This window comes from Otolemur garnettii, unplaced genomic scaffold, assembly GCF_000181295.1.
Source record: "Otolemur garnettii isolate 467f Iridium unplaced genomic scaffold, OtoGar3 scaffold00011, whole genome shotgun sequence".
Classification (NCBI taxonomy): Eukaryota; Metazoa; Chordata; class Mammalia; order Primates; family Galagidae; genus Otolemur; species Otolemur garnettii.
The window spans coordinates 18,746,944-18,765,130 of NW_003852406.1; the positions used below are offsets into that span (position 1 = coordinate 18,746,944).

Sequence of the window (18,187 nt, forward strand, 5' to 3'; positions counted from 1 at the left end):
CCACCGTCCCTGGTCAGAAGGCAGCACTGGTAGAGCTACCTGGGAGGCGGAGGCAGGAGAATTGTTTGAGCTCAGGAGTTGGAGGTTGCTGTGAGCTGTGATGCCATAGCACTCTACCCTGGGCGACAGCTTGAGGTTCTGTCTCAAAACAAAAAAAATTGAATTCGGCTAGGGCGCCAGCCACATACACCTGAGCTGGCAGGTTCGAATCCAGCCCGGGCCCGCCAAACAACAATGATGGCTGCAACCAAAAAGTAGCTGGGCATCGTGGTGGGTGCCTGTGGCCCCAGCTACTTGGGAGGCTGAGGTAGGAGACTTGCTTAAACCCAGGAGTTGGAAGTTGCTGTGAGCTGTGATGCCACAGTACTCTACTCAGGGGGATAGCTTGAGGCTCTGTCTCAAAAACAAAAAATTGAATTCAGCAAGCATTTGATCACCTCTTGTGCCCAAGCACTAACTTAAGCTAGTATGAATCAACATATTACTTTTTGCTACTTAAGAAATATATTTAAATTCTGATACTCTTTGTTTAAACCTTAAAGTGAACTGGATTTCTGTAGTTAAAAACAATTGCTTCTGGGTTCAGCGCCCGTAGCACAGTGGTTATTGTGGCAGCCTTTAGGCCCGGCCAGCTAAATATCAACCACAACAAAAAAATAGCTGGGCCTTGTGGCGGGTGCTTCTAGTCCCAGCTACTTGAGAGGCTGAGGCAAGAGAATTGCTTAAGCCCAAGAGTTTGAGGTTGCTGTAAGCTGTGACACCATGTCCCTCTACCTAGGGTGACATAGTGAGACTCTGTCTTAAAAAAGAAAAAGAAAAAAAGAGTTGCTTCTGAAATATGTCCAAAATAAACTTAACTTCTAGCAGAGGAAAGTATTCAGATGGATGAACATGTGAAGAGTTCCCTTCTGAGTACTGACTTGTAAATTACTGTTTGGGACTAATTAAAGGTTTTCTGTTCTTTATCAGCTCCAATAAAACACTGGCTGATTCTCTGGATAATGCGAATGACCCCAGTGATCCTATTGTGAACAGGCTGCTGCGCTCTATGGCCACTCAGGCTATGTCTAACGCCCTGTATTTCTCCACTGGATCCTGTGCAGAGGAAGAGTTCCATCATTATGGTGAATGATAACATTTTCCTACATCTGGTTATAACTGAGTGATTTGTTTAAATTTAAACAATTTAAATTTTTGTTGTTTGTTTTGATCTTTCTGCTTCTCTTTGAAGGTCTTGCTTTAGATAAATATACCCACTTTACTTCTCCAATAAGAAGATACTCAGATATTATAGTACACCGATTGTTAATGGCAGCCATTTCAAAAGATAAAAAAATGGAAACAAAAGAAAATTTGTTGAGTAACAAAGATCTTGAGGAATTATGCAGACATATCAACAACAGAAACCGAGTAAGAAGGAATTTTTTAATTCTCTTACCCACCTCTGCTAAGAGATCAGCTTTATTGTATAGTAAAGTATCATGTATTCTCACGAATTAAATTACAGAGTTATTCTAACCAGCGCTTTCTATACATGTACAGATGTTCTCAGGTAATTTATATGGATGGGGGGAATTTCACCATAGATTATATGTTTTTCTAAAAATGTAGAAATATAAAAGTTCAAGTAACACATAAAAATCTGAAGACAGGGCTCGGTGCCTGTGGCTCAAGTGGCTAAGGCACCAGCCACATACACCTAAGCTGGCAGGTTCGAATCCAGCCCGGGGCCGTCAAACAACAATGACAGCTGCAGCCAAAAAATAGCTGGGCGTTGTGGCGGGCGCCTGTAGTCCCAGCTACTTGGGAGGCAAAGGCAGGAGAATTGCTTGAGCCTAGGAGTGAGCTGTGATGCCTCGGCACTCTACCCAGGGCAACAGCTTGAGGCTCTGTCTCAAAAAAAAAGATCTGAAGACAGAAAGATCTGTCATCTCACTTCCCAGAAATAACCATTATTGACAATTCTAGACAGTGCTAACATTTTTATTTATAAAAATATAATTCCTGCTGCTTAAAATCTTCTTTTTTCACTTAACACATCTGTTATTAATAGCACACCCTGTCAATAAAAGTAGTTATATCATTATCTTAGAAGCTGCTTTGTATTCACATTATTACTAGTTGCTACTAGATTGCACAGCACAGAACTAGACTGTTGGGTGATACAGAAAAGTAGAAACTACTTAAATAATATAATTTTCTATATCCAATGGTCTATTTTTCTGCTGTGCAATATTCTAGCCATTAGCCCTGTTGGCTATTTAAATCTAAATTTAAATGAGAAGTAGAAATTCTGTTCTTCAATCACATTAGACATTTTGTATTCTCACTGGCTACTTGTGGGTAGTGTCTACCTACTGGGCAACACAGACATGGGACATTTCCATCATTGCAGAAAGTTCTGTTGGGCAGAGCTATTCTAAGCAATCTAACTGACAACCATCCTTGTGTGAACACTCACAACATCTCAGATTATTGCCTGGATAAATTCCTAGACATGGAATTGCTGCACCAAAAGGTGTTCACAAATAAAACTTTGATACATGGTACTAAATTGTCCTCCTTAACAGTAAAGCTAATTTACACTCTGAGTAGGATATCTGTAGGACAAGCTTGAAAAGAAAGGTAAGAAGATATATGTGTGATATTTTCCCTATATCCCATATGGATATGTCCCAAATTCGGCAACCTCTACTTTGAGTAACTATAAACAAGTTTCATTTCATATAAACATTCATTTTTCTAAGACATTTTTGAGCGGATAATACTGGATGGTTAATTTACCATAAAAATGGATTTAATTCAGAATAGAGAATGGTTTTTATATTAATAGTTTTATAGAATCTAACTTTTTTGTCATGCTTATCACAAGTAGCTTTTAAAAAAAAAAAATCTTAACGGGACGGTGCCTGTGACTCAAGGAGTAGGGCACCGGCCCCATATACCTGGGGTGGTGAGTTCAAACCCAGCGCCAGCCAAAAACTGAACCCCCCCCCAAAAAAAAAACTAACCTTATTAAAGACATTGTTTCTGTGGGAATATGAACTTCATGTTTCTTCTGGAACTGTTAAGGAATTCTGTTTACAATGCTTTGGGGTTGTGCTTCTTACAGGCAGCACAGCATTCTCAGAAGCAGTCTACCGAGCTCTTCCAATGCATGTACTTCAAAGACAAAGACCTTGAAACCGATGAGCGTTGCATATCTGATGGAGTTATTTATTCAATTAGAACAAATGGTGTACTTGTGTTTATACCAAGGTATGTTCCATCTAACGCAATGGTAAGAGGTCATGAACTGAACATGTAGAACACAAACAGCACATTTGATATAATTTATATACACATACATCTCTAGCAATCTTAGGATTTTACTTTCTTATCTAGCAAAATGTTTTGTGTTTCCATTTGCTAAGGTGAAATGAATATTTCAAAATATTTTGTGTTTCCATCTGCTAAGGTGAAAGGAATATTTGGAGGTAAACCACAGGAAAAATGATTTGTTCTTAATCTAGAAGAAAACTACTATTATAGATAAGTACGCATGGTCTGCATACTAAGAAACATTATCTCTGGATTTCTGTTCTGGCAATGATTCAGGTTTGGGATTAAAGGTGCTGCTTATCTGAAAAATAAAGACGGCTTAGTGATCTCATGTGGCCCAGATAGCCATTGTGAATGGAAACCAGGATCCCTTCAACGATTTCAAAACAAAATTACCTCTACAACGACAGGAGGGGAATCTGTTACCTTCCGTTTATTTGATCATGTAACAGTGAGTCTGCATTTACGCTAAGTATTGTTTTCAATGTAAGGAACAAAGAATGTGATTTGGTAATATGTATTTTCTCCTCTCTGGTAGGTAAGAATATTTGTACAGGCCTCACGTTGCCATTCTGATACAATCAGACTTGAAATAATAAGCAGCAAACCATACATGACACCAAACACAGAACTTTTTCATCAGAATTCCCTCTTGAAGAGTGACTTAGTGAAAGAAGTAACCAGATCTGTGGAAGAAGCTCAGCTTGCCCAAGAAGTCAAAGTTAACCTCATTCAGGAAGAGTATCAAGAATATTGCCAAACAAAGGGAAGAAGCCTATACACACTTCTAGAGGAGATAAGGGACCTAGCTCTCCTGGATGTTTCAAACAATTACACAATATGAAATATTCTTACTTCATTAAAAGAACTTTGTCTTATGTAAACATTTTACCACCTTTTCAGACTTCAGTTTTGTGTGTCACTCAATGCTCTAGTCAATCAGGCCTGGGTAGCTACTTCTTATGTGTAAAGTGTTCTCTTATTCATTAAAGTTGCATTACATCACTATAGAAACTGATTTTTCAGTTGAATAGAGGTTACTAGCCTCATTTTAATAAACCCAGTATTTTTGGCTATCCTGTCTCAAACCAGTTCTTTCAAAATAAATTGTATTTTTCCAATGATTGCTACTCTGAACCATTTGGATAATAGGCCCCCCTGACATTTCTCAGTTTTCAGTCACTTTAAGATAGTAAGACTTTGTCCTGTCCCCATCCCCACTTTAAAACTATTTTATATTGGAGCCAAGGTTTCCGTGCTGTCTCTACCACCAGTTGGGAATAGGCCAAAGGGAGGGTAGTGGAATGCATAGGTAATTTGTCTCAAATGTCCCTTCTGACCTTCCCATTTTTGTTGAGTACTTCTCAGATGACAAGGTACACTGGCCTTTCCCTTGTTGAAAACTTTGCCAGCAAACCCATCACTGACAAATTAACTCTTATCACTTGTGCCTAATGCGGTTTGTGAGGTGGGTAGAGGCCTGAACAGACCCTCCTGAGTAAGCAGTTTCTCTAGAACTTTGTGGTACCTTGAAACTGGGCTCTATCCATCTTGTAGCTGACTCTCTATTGACAGCAATAAGACACAATCCTCTGGAATAGCATATGCCTCTGGCCCATCATGATGGCAGTTCCAACAAGCCCATCACCCCCTTTCCCTCTGTTCTCATGCTCAACTTTCTGGCTTTTCCATCAAACCATCTTTGTTTATCCCCACATGAAGTCAGCAAGCTTGAAGTGAACAAGATGCCTCTCTGTCCTGGCTTTATGGATGGAAGCCAGTCTAGCACTATCAACATCCCCTTTCCCCAAGGGAAAAGTGAGAGCCTTACAAACTAGTCTTAAAAAAAGTTAACCTTCTTCCCAGTATCTTCCTTTGTAAAAACTAGCTTAGCCTTTCCCCTCCCCCGTGGTAATCTACAAGAACCAGACCTTAAACTTGGTTGTCAGAATTATGCTTCTCATCTGTAACTACCCCTCCACCAGGGAGGAAGAACTCCAATCAGGTCCTCTCACTATCTGGCTCCAACCCTTCTAGCCTTATAGGCAACATTCCCAAATCTTCCTTATTCTCTAACCTTTATTTCTATACTGTTTTTGTACATGTTCTTCCCAGGACTTTCCCCCATGATACTTCGCAAGTTTCTCTCCCACTAGTTGGTAAGATACCAAGAAACATTCTTTGAACTTTCCTAGCACCTGAGGGCAGTCTTTTATGTGATTTTTTAAGTATTAAAGCGACTCCTCAAAATACATAAACCTTAAACATTGCTAAAAGTGTAAACTGCAGAAACAGCAATGAGAAGCTTTCATAAAGTCTCTAGATATTTTAAGACAATTTTTATTTTTACTTTTAAAAAATGGACATTCATATCAACATATGTACATCATTCAACTTAGTGAAAATACTAGCAGCAGAAGCTGGTTATTAACTAATCATTTTATACAGTCGTATCTATATAAAAATAAACACTAAAGTGAATAACTGAATTTAATAAGTGACAAGCATAATTACAAATAACACTCATAGTAGACAAATGCATACTCATCTCAACCTTGTAGGATAACTAGTTAAAAGATACATTTGCTCTTATTGGAGGACTATCTAACCTGAGTGACATTTATGGATGAAACAAAGTTACTATTGTACATGTTAAAAGGATTGGTCCAGTTGAGTTTCCTTTAATTTTAATTCCTCCTCTTCATTTAAAGTATAGCCAGTTGAGTTTCTTCTAATTTTAATTCCTCCTCTTCATTTAAAGTATCAGCCAGTTGAGTTTCCTCTAATTTTAATTCCTCCTCTTCATTTAAAGTATTGTCCAGAATGTCTTTGTTTAGTACATCTGACTCCTCCTCTTGATCCTCACCAGTATTAACTTCTTCAACTATCTGTGTGTCCATTAACATGTCTGAAAGAAAAACCGTATCATTACTCCTTATAAGCACCTAATCCAAATCTGACTTCATAAATACAAATCTCTTCAAAATCTTAGATTAGTAGAAATGAAATTTATGATCACTTTCTTCTAATACACCTTTTTACCGTACTTTGAGTTTCTATTTTATAAACAAACTTTTTTTTTTTTTTTTATGGGCTAGAGCCTCAAACTATCCCCTTGGGTAGAGTGCTGTTGCATCACAGCTCACTGCAACCTCCAACTCCTGGGCTCAAGCAATTCTCCTGCCTCAGCCTCCCAAGTAGCTGGGACCACAGGCGCCCGCCACAACATCCGGCTATTTTTTTTTCTTGGTTGCAGCCATCATTGTTATTTTGGCGGGCCCAGGCTGGATTCAAACCCACCACCTTAGGTGTATGTGGCTGGCACCTTAGCCACTTGAGCCACAGGCGCTGAGCCAAACACTTTTATACATGTATGAAATCCACTTAAAATGCAAATGGGTGTTGAATGATACTAAACTCAAACTCTCAAATCATAGTAGAGGATAACTGTTCTCATTCAAACTCAGTACTTGAAGGGCTGGGCGTGGTGGCTCCCACCTATAATCCTAGCACTCCGGGAGGGTAAGGAGGGTGGACTGCTGGAGCTCAGGAGTTTGAGACAAGCCTAAGCAAGCGTGAGACCCCATCTCTAAAACATAGCCCAGCGTTATGGCAGATGTCTATAATCCCAGCTATTTGGAGGCTAAGGCAAAAAGATCACTTGAGCCCAAGAAGTTGAAGTTGCTGTGAGCTATGATGTCACAGCACTCTACCAAGGGTGACAAAGTGAGACTCAAAAGATAAAAGATATTTTAAAAAATCAGTACTAGAAAGATTTTTTAAAAATCAAATGCACTTAACAGTTTTATGTCAAAGTAACCTACAGTAAAGAAAATTTGAGATACTTTTTTCCATTTGCGAAAATTTTAAATTCTATGTTACAAATAGGAGTTGAGCCTTACTTAATACCTATTGCCAGGTATACCTGACACTGACCACAAGGAAGCCACTGCCATCAATAAATCATATCTTCATGTAATTTTTCAGATGTTAGTATTATAATAAAACTTGTTTTTACAACATGGTATCTAATACCTAAACTCTTATTTTCCCATTTTGCAGTTTGGCTGGGGCTGGGTTTGAACCCGCCACCCTCAGTATATGGGGCCAGCACCCTACTCACTGACCCACAGGCACAGCCCCTATTTTCCCATTTTGAAAGGAAAAACTGGATTGGAAATGGTAAAAGACATATGTAATCCTTAATCCATTCAACCAATTTGCAATTCTTTTTAAATATAGTTTTTACAAACTTGGTTTCCAAACCCACAGTCTGTCTTAAAAATAGCAAATTTTAAGGCAGTTTTAGAAGTGAAAAGATAAGCAAATCAACAGCCATCAAAAATACACCTCACTACAAAAGTGACAAATAAAAAGCAATTCAGAAACTATGCATGTCACAGCAAACCACTCTAAAATCCTCAAATGGGAACAGAAGACATTTTATATGTTTAGGAAATTATCACAATAACAAATTTTCATAATTATCCTTAAGATAATACTATGTGTCACATGCTTTAAGGAGTCAAGGAGAAATTTATTTTTTGAAGGATTTAAAATAAATTTTAAGCAGCCTGAGCAAGAGCGAGACCCAGTCTCTACTAAAAAAAACAAAACAACTAGCTAGGTATTGTGGTAGGCACCTATAAGCCCAGCTACTTTGGAGAGGATTATTTGAGCCCAGGAATTTGAGGTTGCTATGAACAATGATGATGCCATGGCACTCTAGCCTGAGCAAAAGAGTGAGACTCTGTCTCAAAATAAATAAACAAACAAAATTGATTTTAAATGATTAAAAATTGATTTTAAGAGGTACTGAGCTACCCAGAAAATCATCTTGGATTTATTTATTCTCTGAGGATTCCAAATAGCTAACACACACATACTCTTGCTCTCTCAAATATACATAAAGTTAATATTACACTTGTCTATTCCCAACAGTATTTTATTTGGAGGGACAGTAAAGAAGTTAAAATTTCTAACATGCTCTTGATATATTAATGGTAGTACATAAAACCCAGCATAAAATTTACCATTTCCCAGGGACTGACTATTACTCAGTAGCTTTGCCTGTCTTCTTTCCAAGGCCAGTTGTTTATTTCTCTCGATTCTTTCTTGTTGCTCTTCTGTTAGGCTTCTATTTGACTCAGAAGCAAACTTCTCACTTGCAGATGAGTTTGTCAAAAAGGAATCTAATTCAGTAGCAGATACATCATGGCCATTATTTTCCCCTACTTCATCTGTAGTAGAAAAGAAAAGGTTTTAATACATCTGCAGTATTAAAACTAGTTAGAGGAAGACCTAATACAGTTTTAAACTGAAAAAACAGTTTAAAGAGGCAAGGGGCCAGATCTGAAGAAATAATTTGTGAGGCCCGTAAGAATGCTGTGTATATAAGCTTGATTCATAAATAAAAAGAATTTATAAATCACTTTAAAGAGGCATGTTAAGTCAATTGGAAATATTAAAAATAAGCAGAAAGGAAAAGTTCTTAGTTATGATTAAAAATATTTTATACTTGGGCTAATAAAAGAGCTTATAGAATCCAAACCCTATTCTTATTCTACACTAAACATGTTTTTTTTTGTAGTTTTTGGCTGAGGCTGGGTTTGAACCCACCACCTCCAGCATATGGGGCTGGTGTCCTACTCCTTTGAGCCCCAGGTGCCGCCCCTAAACATGTTTTAATAGCCTACCACAGCATCTATATGTTACACAGTAGTAACTTTATATAGGCCATTATCTTTTGTAGGGAAAACACAATGAAAAAGGAAATGAAATTTAGAAATTCATTGACATATTTCCAGGTTAATTTAAAAAAACAATTTGGCGCTCTCTACATTATTAGTGTTAAGAAATACTTAAAGCCCTGTATACCAGTTATCTCAAAGTAGGAGGAATGAAAGTAAATTATACCTTACAGTTATATTTCATGACAGAATTAAGAAAAATTAAGTTGTTGTTGTTGTTGTTTTTGCCGTTTTTGGCTGGGGCTGGGTTTGAACCTGCCACCTCTGGCATATAGGACCAGCGCCCTACCCTTTTGAGCCACAGGCGCTGCCCAAAAAATTAAGTTTTAATAACCTATTTAAAATAAGAACTGGCAGTGAAGAACTGTTAGTTATCCTTATGACAGAATTATTATCCAGTCCTAAACTTCTCTACAGGCAGGAGGGTGGAAAAAGTGGGCCCTCATTTTTAATTTCAGACATAACAGCCGTTTCCAATCGTCTAGTCAAGTAAAATGACAAATATCATCTTATTCTAACCAAAGAGTCCCAACAAAACGTACCAATCATAGCTTAAAAAGGTTTTGCAAAATAACAAAATGTCTACAGGTAGATTAGAGGCACAAGCAAGAAATAAGAAAACGGCAGAACTGACGTTTCACCTGCTCTGTACATCATCCACATTATGGATTTTTTAAAAAGCCCATCAGATCTGATAAGTTGGTCAAACAATTCAAATGACCACTTGAAATATGAATTTACATATATTATCCTGAAATTTAAAAATTTACTGAAATTTTTTTTTTTTTTTTGAGGCAGAGCCTCAAGCTATCCCCCTGGGTAGAGTGCTGTGACATCACAGCTCACAGCAACCTCCAACTCCTGGGCTCAAGCGAGTCTCCTACCTCAGCCTCCCAAGTAGCTGGGACCACAGGCACCCACCACAATGCCCGGCTATTTTTTGGTTGCAGCTGTCATTGTTGTTTTGGCAGACCGGGCTGGATTTGAACCCGCCACCTTAGGTGTATGTGGCTGGCACCTTAGCCACTTGAGCCACAGGTGCCGAGCCAAATTTACTGAAATTTAAAAATCATAATATTTAATCCAATCCTTGATAATTAACCCCCTTTAAGGTTTCTTCCTTAATTGTAAAAGACAAAAAGCCAGACACTTTTCCTTCTTGATGTAGAAAAAATAATCTTTCTTCAGCAAGAAAACTGAAATTCATTCCTTTTATCATGCATAATTTTATATGTACTTATAGTCTACATAGAAAACAATGCTAGAGAAGTTAAGAAACAAGTATTAAAATTACTTATGAGGCTCGGCACCTGTGGCTCAAGTGGCTAAGGCGCCAGCCACATACACCTAAGGTGGCAGGTTCGAATCCAGACCAGGCCCACCAAACAATGATGGCTGCAACCAAAAAATAGCTAAGCGTTGTGGTGGGCACCTGTGGTCCCAGCTACTTGGGAGGCAGAGGCAGGAGACTCGCTTGAGCCCAGGAGTTGGAGGTTGCTGTGAGCTGTGATGTCACAGCACTCTACCCAGGGGGACAGCTCTGTCTCAAAAAAAAAAAAAAAAATCACTTATGAAACACATGAAGTTGTTTTTTTGTTTTTGTTTTTTTTGAGACAGAGGAGTCACTATTTTGCCTAGGCTGGTCTTGAACTCCTGGCCTCAAGCCATTCTTCCTCCTCAGCCTCCTGAATAACTACCTAGCTGGGATTACAGGAGCAAGCTACCACACTTAGCTCTATATAGAGTTTCTGATATGGTTTATCTTATAGGGATAATAGGATTCTGAATCAATTAATAATGAAACACATAAAGAACTCACAAAAGAGATGTCTTCAATAGTAAATGACCTCTTTAAATAATGTTTTTGAAAGGAGCAGCAGCTTGTCCCTTTAGAATAAATATGAAATTAAAAACAAAATCAGGGTTCAATCTTTATAATCCCAGCACATTAAGAGGCCAACACAGGATTGCTTGAGGATGAGTTCAAGACCAGCCCAGAAATGAACTCACCACCACACTCCAGCTTTGCAAGAGTGACACACTGTCTCAAAAAACAGAAAATATATCTCACAACAAAGTCTGTCATTTAAATCTCTTATATGTTCCCTGTATTTTAGCATGTTTGTAATTCCCTTAATGGTCCTGTTAATTTGCACCTATACACAAGCAGCTTCCCATATCCAAAATCACCTCTACCTGACCTCTACTGCTTATCATTCAAAATACTTGTTATAATCTCTGTAAAGCTTCCCCTTCTCTGGGGAAAGTATACTTTCCTTTGTACCCCACCCTATTCCCTATTCACACCTCTAATTACAACACCTATCAGACTATTGGCAATGTTCTATGTCTGACTCATTCACTAGTCTGTTAGCCAAACTGTTTAAATCTGGATTATTTAAACCACATTCCTTCACACTTTTAAGAGCAATTTATAAGTTAACTTTGGGGGATTCTATGCAGAGCCTGTATTTTCTACCACATTTACTAAAAGTTAAAAAAAACAAAAACATGTATGGAACCATCGCACAGAAATCTGATAGCTTTACAGACCCTGTCGGCAGGAACCATGTGTTTTGATGTATGTGACTGTCTACGGTTGCACTGTACAACTAACAATGCAATCATTACCAAGAACTGTCACACAGGTCTTACCAACGTCTTATATCTAAGATCTGTACTTCAAGTGAAATGCTAACTTTCATTATCCAATTATTCTGCCTAATTTCCCAGGGCTACTTTCTCTAATAGTATATATGTATAAGAACACTATTATCTTTTTTTTTTTTTTTTTTTTTTGAGACAGAGCCTCAAGCTTTCCCCCTGGGTAGAGTGCCATGGCATTACAGCTCACAGCAACCTCCAACTCCTGGGCTCAAGCGAGTCTCTTGCCTCCGCCTCCCAAGTAGCTGGGACCACAGGCGCCCGCCACAACGCCCAGCTATTTTTTGGTTGCAGCCGTCATTGTTGTTTGGCGGGCCCAGGCTGGATCTGAACCTGCCACCTTATTCACTTGAGCCACAGGCACTGAGACTAAATATATTTTTTACATCATCTTTAAAGACACTAGAGCCATGTCTTTAAAACACAAATTTTCTACACAACATTCTAGACATAACAATGCATTTTAACATGTTCCTATTTATTGTACTTTATTATACTTCCTAATATACCTAATATAGACTAAGGATCCAGTCCTATAATACTGCGTATCTTGACAAGATCCATTTCTAAAAGGAAAATTGTTATAAAACAAGAAAACCTACATTCTTACCATCATTAACAAAATCTTCATGTAAAATAGGGAGATCAAGTCGAATTCGTTTTAAACAGGTCTGAAAATAGAGATATTTTTATATTTTTAAGCAATAATTGTCATTTATTCAACTTGTAGTTTCAAAAAAGTTGTTCTTCAAAAAACTATTAATTTTCCCTTTCTACCCAGACAGACTTCAAAATGAAGACCCCAAACAGCAATTTAGCTTCATCTAAATCTATTCTTGTACCATTTAACATTGTGAATGATATTCATAATAATATCAACACTTACCTGAACCTCCTTCTTATTTCCCAGGTATTCAACTCTTTCAATAAAATCCTCAAATTGCAGTTTAGGGAATAGCCTATGTGCCCAGTGCTCCATGTGTCTGATTAGCATCTTCAAGTCTTCGGCCTGGCACATAAAAATAAAAATGCTAAATGGAAGACTCAATCTAGATCCTGTCAGCAACTTTTAGAACTGAGAAGCAATGCCAAAGTCACTGGTATCATTTTATATTTATAAAGTTGAAAAACTTTCAGAAAGATGTCAAGAAAAATATTTTTTTAATATAGGCAAAGAAAAATATTCAGGTTTTAGAGGACTACAGTCTAAAAAAGCACTGGATACAGATCTCTAAAACTCAGAGGAAAAAAAATCACAGCATGAAAGCTTAATAAAGTTAAACAGTAATTATGTATGCCTTTTCAGAAATATAAAATAAACCCCCATATAAGCCTTAATAAAATGTCAAGTATCTTCCAGAAATAACTAAACACTATGACAAGTCCTTAAATCTTATACAAAGGAAAAATCATTCTCTTTTCCTCTGCTCTCTCATCTCTCTCTTACTCTTCACTCTCCTCCTCTCTGTCTCTCTTCTCTTTTTCTCTCCTCCTTGGTGCTGCTCTGTAGCCTCCCACCCCCACCAATAAAGACCTTTCATACAAGACTTGGTGGTCTGTGAGATCTCTGCTGGGTCGAGTGCCACCCTGTCATCTGGTGTTAGAAGTGGGATTTAATTAGAGAACGCCCTCCCAGCACTGCCCACCCAGCAGTGGTGTGATTCACCACCACACATCGGCTCGTGTTCATCCACCAAGGCACTCTAACCAGCACCCAGCACCGGCCCCATCCAGACTTGTTAACTACTCAGCTGGTGCTGTATACCCCGGATACAGCTCCCAACCTACAAGAAAAAGAAATTGTTCTTCATGAGTGGACTACACTCTACTCCAGGCCACAAGACCTTCCTGAACACCGCTACTGAACAGCCACGGCTAAAAGGGCAGTCTGAGAGAAAAACTTACATCTTCCCAAAGAAAAAAGTCATAATTGTCCTCTAGTTGGCCAATTAAAACTATGTGCCCTTCCCAGCAGAAAGAAGCTACAGAAGAGAGAACTTAACATTCCCCATCCCAAGGCCAAACCCCTACTGTTAACATATCAAGAATGAAAAAAAAAAAAAACCATATCAAGAATGGAGGAATGTTAGGTAATTGCTCCAGGAAAGTCCCTTCCCCAGTGCAAAACCGGCTGAAAAATTAAAACTTATGACCTGCCCCTAACTGTTCTTCATTGGCTATTCTACCATCCTGTCATCATTCTAAGCCTTCCCCTAACTGAACCTATCTACGGGTGCACTTCTCTTTTATTCCCTCTTTTCCTCTCATCTCTCTCTTCCTCTTTACTCTTCTCTCTCTCTCCTCTCTGGTGCTGCTCTGCAGCCTCCCTCCCCCACCAATAAAGACTTTTCGTACAAAAAAAAAAGAAAAAAGCATTGAAAATTTACAACTGTAAGAATATGGGCAAACTACCAAAGACTAGCAAGAACAGTTTAAACATTTTAAACCGTAATACATCTCTGTATTCGAAATTCCAGTTAAGGTTTTTTTAAAGGAAAATGAAAAAGTTTAATAATTTGACTAATGAACAAACAAGTTATAAATTCCTGGTCTTACTGTAAAATATTTCATTCTTGACTTAACAGTGTTTTAAAATAGAAGAATGACTAAAGCACAGGCTCTAAGTTAGCCTGCATAGATTGATATCCTAATTCCACCACTTAATAGCCGTTAGCAAATTATTAGCAAACTCTATCATTTTACCTTAGCCTGTTTTTTTTGGTCACTCAACAAGTTGCCAATGTGCCTATTTCTTCATGTATAAAATAAGAATAATTTACATACTTCATAGGGTTACTATAAGGATTAATAAAAGTGCCTGACACGAAGCAAACCCTTAAATGTCTGCTACTGTTGCTTTTTGACCCTTTCTGGAAGCCACTGGTCAAAATGATCAACTATACCAATGACTAAATATGTTAATGCTGAGAATATAATCTTATTCTACCATTTTGATAATAAACGTTTCAATCACATCAGACCATTTCCCAGTTGGGAGTGGCTGGTCAACTACCTCAAGATGTCAGGTTAGACCCAAGGGACATAAGAAAAATTAAATAATCTAAGTGTCAAGTCACACATGAAGAAAAAAGCTGTGAGGATTTAACACTGTGAGAAAATAAAAGACAAAAAAGTATAAAAGAGGAAAGCACAAAAGACTAAACTCTCAGAACCCACCTTCGCTCACTGAAGAAACATAAACTATATATATAAGAACTTATTATTATACTTTATTTTATTTATTTATTTATTTATTTTTGCAGTTTTTTGGCCCGGGCTGGGTTTGAACCTGCCACCTCTAGCATATCAGGCAGGCGCCCTACTCCTTTGAGCCACAGGCACCGCCCTATTATATATTTTAATAAGAACTTATTATTCACAAAATCAAAGACTAATTTACCACTACTACTTGAAAATTTCAGCAAGGGCAATGAATTAACTAATCTGGGTATGATTTTTTAAGTATCTTGATTCATGTTTAGTTTTGTGGCAAAACGGAACAAAGGCTTATTTATATTCTCTCTTATGCCCAATGAAGCTGAGCAAATGTGTAATTCTTCAGCCTTGTAGGTTTGAAATCTTGGGATTACTTTCAACTCCTTTTATCTTCCTATATCCAATCCTTACAAGCTCCATCTATTTATCTCTCTACTAGTACCCTACAGAGATACCCTCACCTCATCCCACTGGTGATATAACAGCGTGAGTTGTCTGTTTTCAGTCTCTTCTCCCTTCCAAATTATCCTGCATACCACACCTAAATGGTACTCACTGTTGTAGTGAGTACCCCTGTAGTGAGTTGTGGAACATTATTCCTAGCTGGGCTATGAAATCAAACTTCTAGGTTCAGTCTTTAACTGTTAGCAAACTCTAAAACTCAGTTTCCTTAACTACATAATGGCACCAACATCTACCCAACAGGTTGAAAACTCAAAGAGACCATATTTGAAACACTTTATAAAAAACAAAACTCTATAAAAATACACTATTATCTGCAAAAAATATCTATACTCCTATATGATTCAAACATAAGAAAATTTTAAACTATGTGCTTATACCGTGAATGACAGTTACTCAACATCTTCCATTTTCTTTTCTTCAAGAGGTGAGGTGTTGTTGTTGCCCAGGCTGGACTCAAACTTCTAGGCTCAAGTGATCCTCCTGCCTCAGCCTCCAGGTAGCTATGTGCATACTATGTGCATACTACCATGCCCAGCTAAAAGACTTCATTATTTTTTTCTTTTTTTTGAGACAGAGTCTCATTTTATTGTCCTCGGTAGAGTGCCGTGGCATCACAGCTCACAGCAACCTCCACCTCCCGGGCTTAGGTGATTCTTTTGCCTCAGCCTCCCAAATAGAAGATTTCATTTTTAAATGAACTTTATTGATGCCTATTATGAAGCAGGCACTGTGCCATCTCTTGGGGACACGTAAATGATCCCTATAAACAGAGTCCTTGCTCTTATGAAGCTTAAAATCACTCTTTAAGGAAGATAACATAAATTTTATTCCTCTAAATTATAAAATAAAAACTGAGGGTTAGAGATGCAGCTGTAACTTTCCTAAAGCTCAAGTGGCAGGAACAGACTATATAAAGACACACTTTCTAATTCTTCAAACAACACACTTTTTACTACATCACAACTATGTTTCAAGAGATACAATGATGAATAGTATCTGTAAAGCATTCTGAGGTTCCCCGAAATATATGACCCACAGTTTTATTGCTGTCTTTTTTTTTTTTTTTTTTTTAAAGTTTTATTTTTTTGTTGCAGTTTTGACCAGAGCCGAGTTCGAACCTGCCCCCCTTGGTATATGGGACCGGCACCCTACTCCCTGAGCCACAGGCACCAACCCCTATTGCTGTCTTAAATAACAGAAATCTAAAATAAAAATCAGACATTTCTTACCTCATGACCTTTACCTTTGAATTTTGCCTTATCAAACAAATTCCTTAAGGCTGGAAGCCCTCTTTCTGAAGTTAATCTGTGAAAAGAAGTATGTTTTAGGCTCGGCACCTATAGCTCAGCAACTAGGGCACCAGCCACATACACCTGAGCTGGAGGGTTTGAATCCAGCCTGGGCCAACTACAACTAAAAAAAAAAAAAAGCCAGGCGTTGTGGCCCAGCTACTTGGGAGGCTGAGACAAGAGAATCACTTAAGCCCAAGAGTTTGAGGTTGCTGTGAGCTATGATGCCATAGCACTCTACTAAAGGTATATAATAAGGCTCTATCTCAAAAAAAAAAAAAAAAGTGTAAATGCATACAGAAATAGCAAATATACCTCTGAGCATCCAGCTTGGGTATATTCCTTTTAACTGTTCTCTTTGGAGGTACAGGAACAGGTGCTCCACTTCCTGATTCTGGTGTAAACATAAAGATTCAGTGTTACTGTACTTAAATTAAGCCTTTTAAATAAAATACATTATTTCTAAGCTGACAGAACTTAACATGGAACACATTTTTGAAACTCTCTATACTAACCTTCATCAGGTTCAGCTTCTTCACCATTTCCTCTCCCTGGAGAAGCTGGAGGTGGGAAAGGAGGAAAAGTTTCATCTTCTATATGCTCATAATCTGGTAGGTCAAACAGGCCATTCTCCTGTGGTTCTAGCATCTTCTCCTCTAGGGGGAAAATGTAAAATTATTTTCATTCATCCAAATCGCCTTCCTATTTCATAGTCAAGTTTCACCGACAACAAAATTCATGTTTTTCAGCCAGTTAAACCACATTTCAAGCTCACATACCATGAAAAGTAGAGAAGATACTAATTATGAGAAAAAGGACTAGACTCGAAATCAGAACTCAGTTCTAATGTACTCCCTACCACTAAATACCTATATGACTTTCTTTTATTATGAGACAGAGTCACATTTTGTCACCCTTGGTAGAGTGCCACAGTGTCACAGCTCACAACAACCTCAAACTCTTGGGCTCAAGTGGTTCTCTTGCCACAGCCTCCCTACAGAAGCTTGCAACAATGCCTACTTTTTTGTTTGTTTTTTGTTTAGTAGGCTGCAGGATGGTTTGAGCCCACCAGCTCCAGAGCATGTGGCCAGTGCCCTACCCACTGAGCAACAGACACACCCAGTGTTTTTTTTAGTTTTTTGAGACAGAGTCTCATATTGTTGCCCTTGGTAGAATGCCGTGGCATCACAGCTCACAGCAACCTCAAAACCTCTGGACTCAAGTGATTCTCTTGTTTCAGCCTCCTGAGTAGCTAGGACTACTGGCCACCACCACAACACCTAGCTATTTTTAGAGACAGGGTCTGGCTCTTGCTCAAGCTGGTCTCAAACTATGAGCTCAGGGCAATCCACCTGCCTCAGCCTCCCAGAGTGCTGAGATTACAGACATGAACTACCATGCCCGGCCAATACCTATATGACTTTGAGCAAATCATTTTACCTCAACTATTGAGCTCTGTGTACTGAAAGAATAAATTGGCTC

General features: G+C 38.3%; 2 protein-coding genes and 1 non-coding gene across 4 annotated transcripts in view; 1 reads left to right on the top strand and 2 right to left on the bottom strand.

Moving 5' to 3' along the window:
* DIS3L (DIS3 like exosome 3'-5' exoribonuclease) overlaps nt 1–4,376 on the top strand; it is a 40,296-nt gene extending 35,920 nt beyond the window's left edge. The window contains exons 13-17 of the mRNA XM_003784444.3: nt 970–1,124; nt 1,232–1,410; nt 3,113–3,258; nt 3,598–3,772; nt 3,860–4,376. Of these exons, the coding sequence (XP_003784492.1) occupies nt 970–1,124; nt 1,232–1,410; nt 3,113–3,258; nt 3,598–3,772; nt 3,860–4,165 (961 nt within the window). The 3' untranslated portion in view covers nt 4,166–4,376. The remainder of the gene's footprint in view (nt 1–969; nt 1,125–1,231; nt 1,411–3,112; nt 3,259–3,597; nt 3,773–3,859) is intronic.
* Nucleotides 4,377–5,844: 1,468 nt separating this feature from the next.
* The window catches only part of TIPIN (TIMELESS interacting protein), a 14,346-nt gene continuing 2,003 nt past the window's right edge, over nt 5,845–18,187 (bottom strand). Inside the window, exons 2-9 of one of the 2 annotated variants that reach the window (XM_023510101.1) lie at nt 17,221–17,361; nt 17,021–17,099; nt 16,646–16,721; nt 12,622–12,744; nt 12,346–12,406; nt 8,355–8,561; nt 6,125–6,229; nt 5,845–6,047 (exon numbers count right to left, since the gene is read on the bottom strand). In XM_023510101.1, the coding sequence (XP_023365869.1) occupies nt 5,974–6,047; nt 6,125–6,229; nt 8,355–8,561; nt 12,346–12,406; nt 12,622–12,744; nt 16,646–16,721; nt 17,021–17,099; nt 17,221–17,353 (858 nt within the window). In that variant the 5' untranslated portion in view covers nt 17,354–17,361 and the 3' untranslated portion in view covers nt 5,845–5,973. Of the gene's footprint in view, nt 6,230–8,354; nt 8,562–12,345; nt 12,407–12,621; nt 12,745–16,645; nt 16,722–17,020; nt 17,100–17,220; nt 17,362–18,187 lie in introns of both variants that reach the window. The other variant, XM_003784655.3, reaches the window with a different exon arrangement.
* On the bottom strand, nt 11,582–11,715 carry LOC111723450. The gene has a single exon (XR_002771980.1).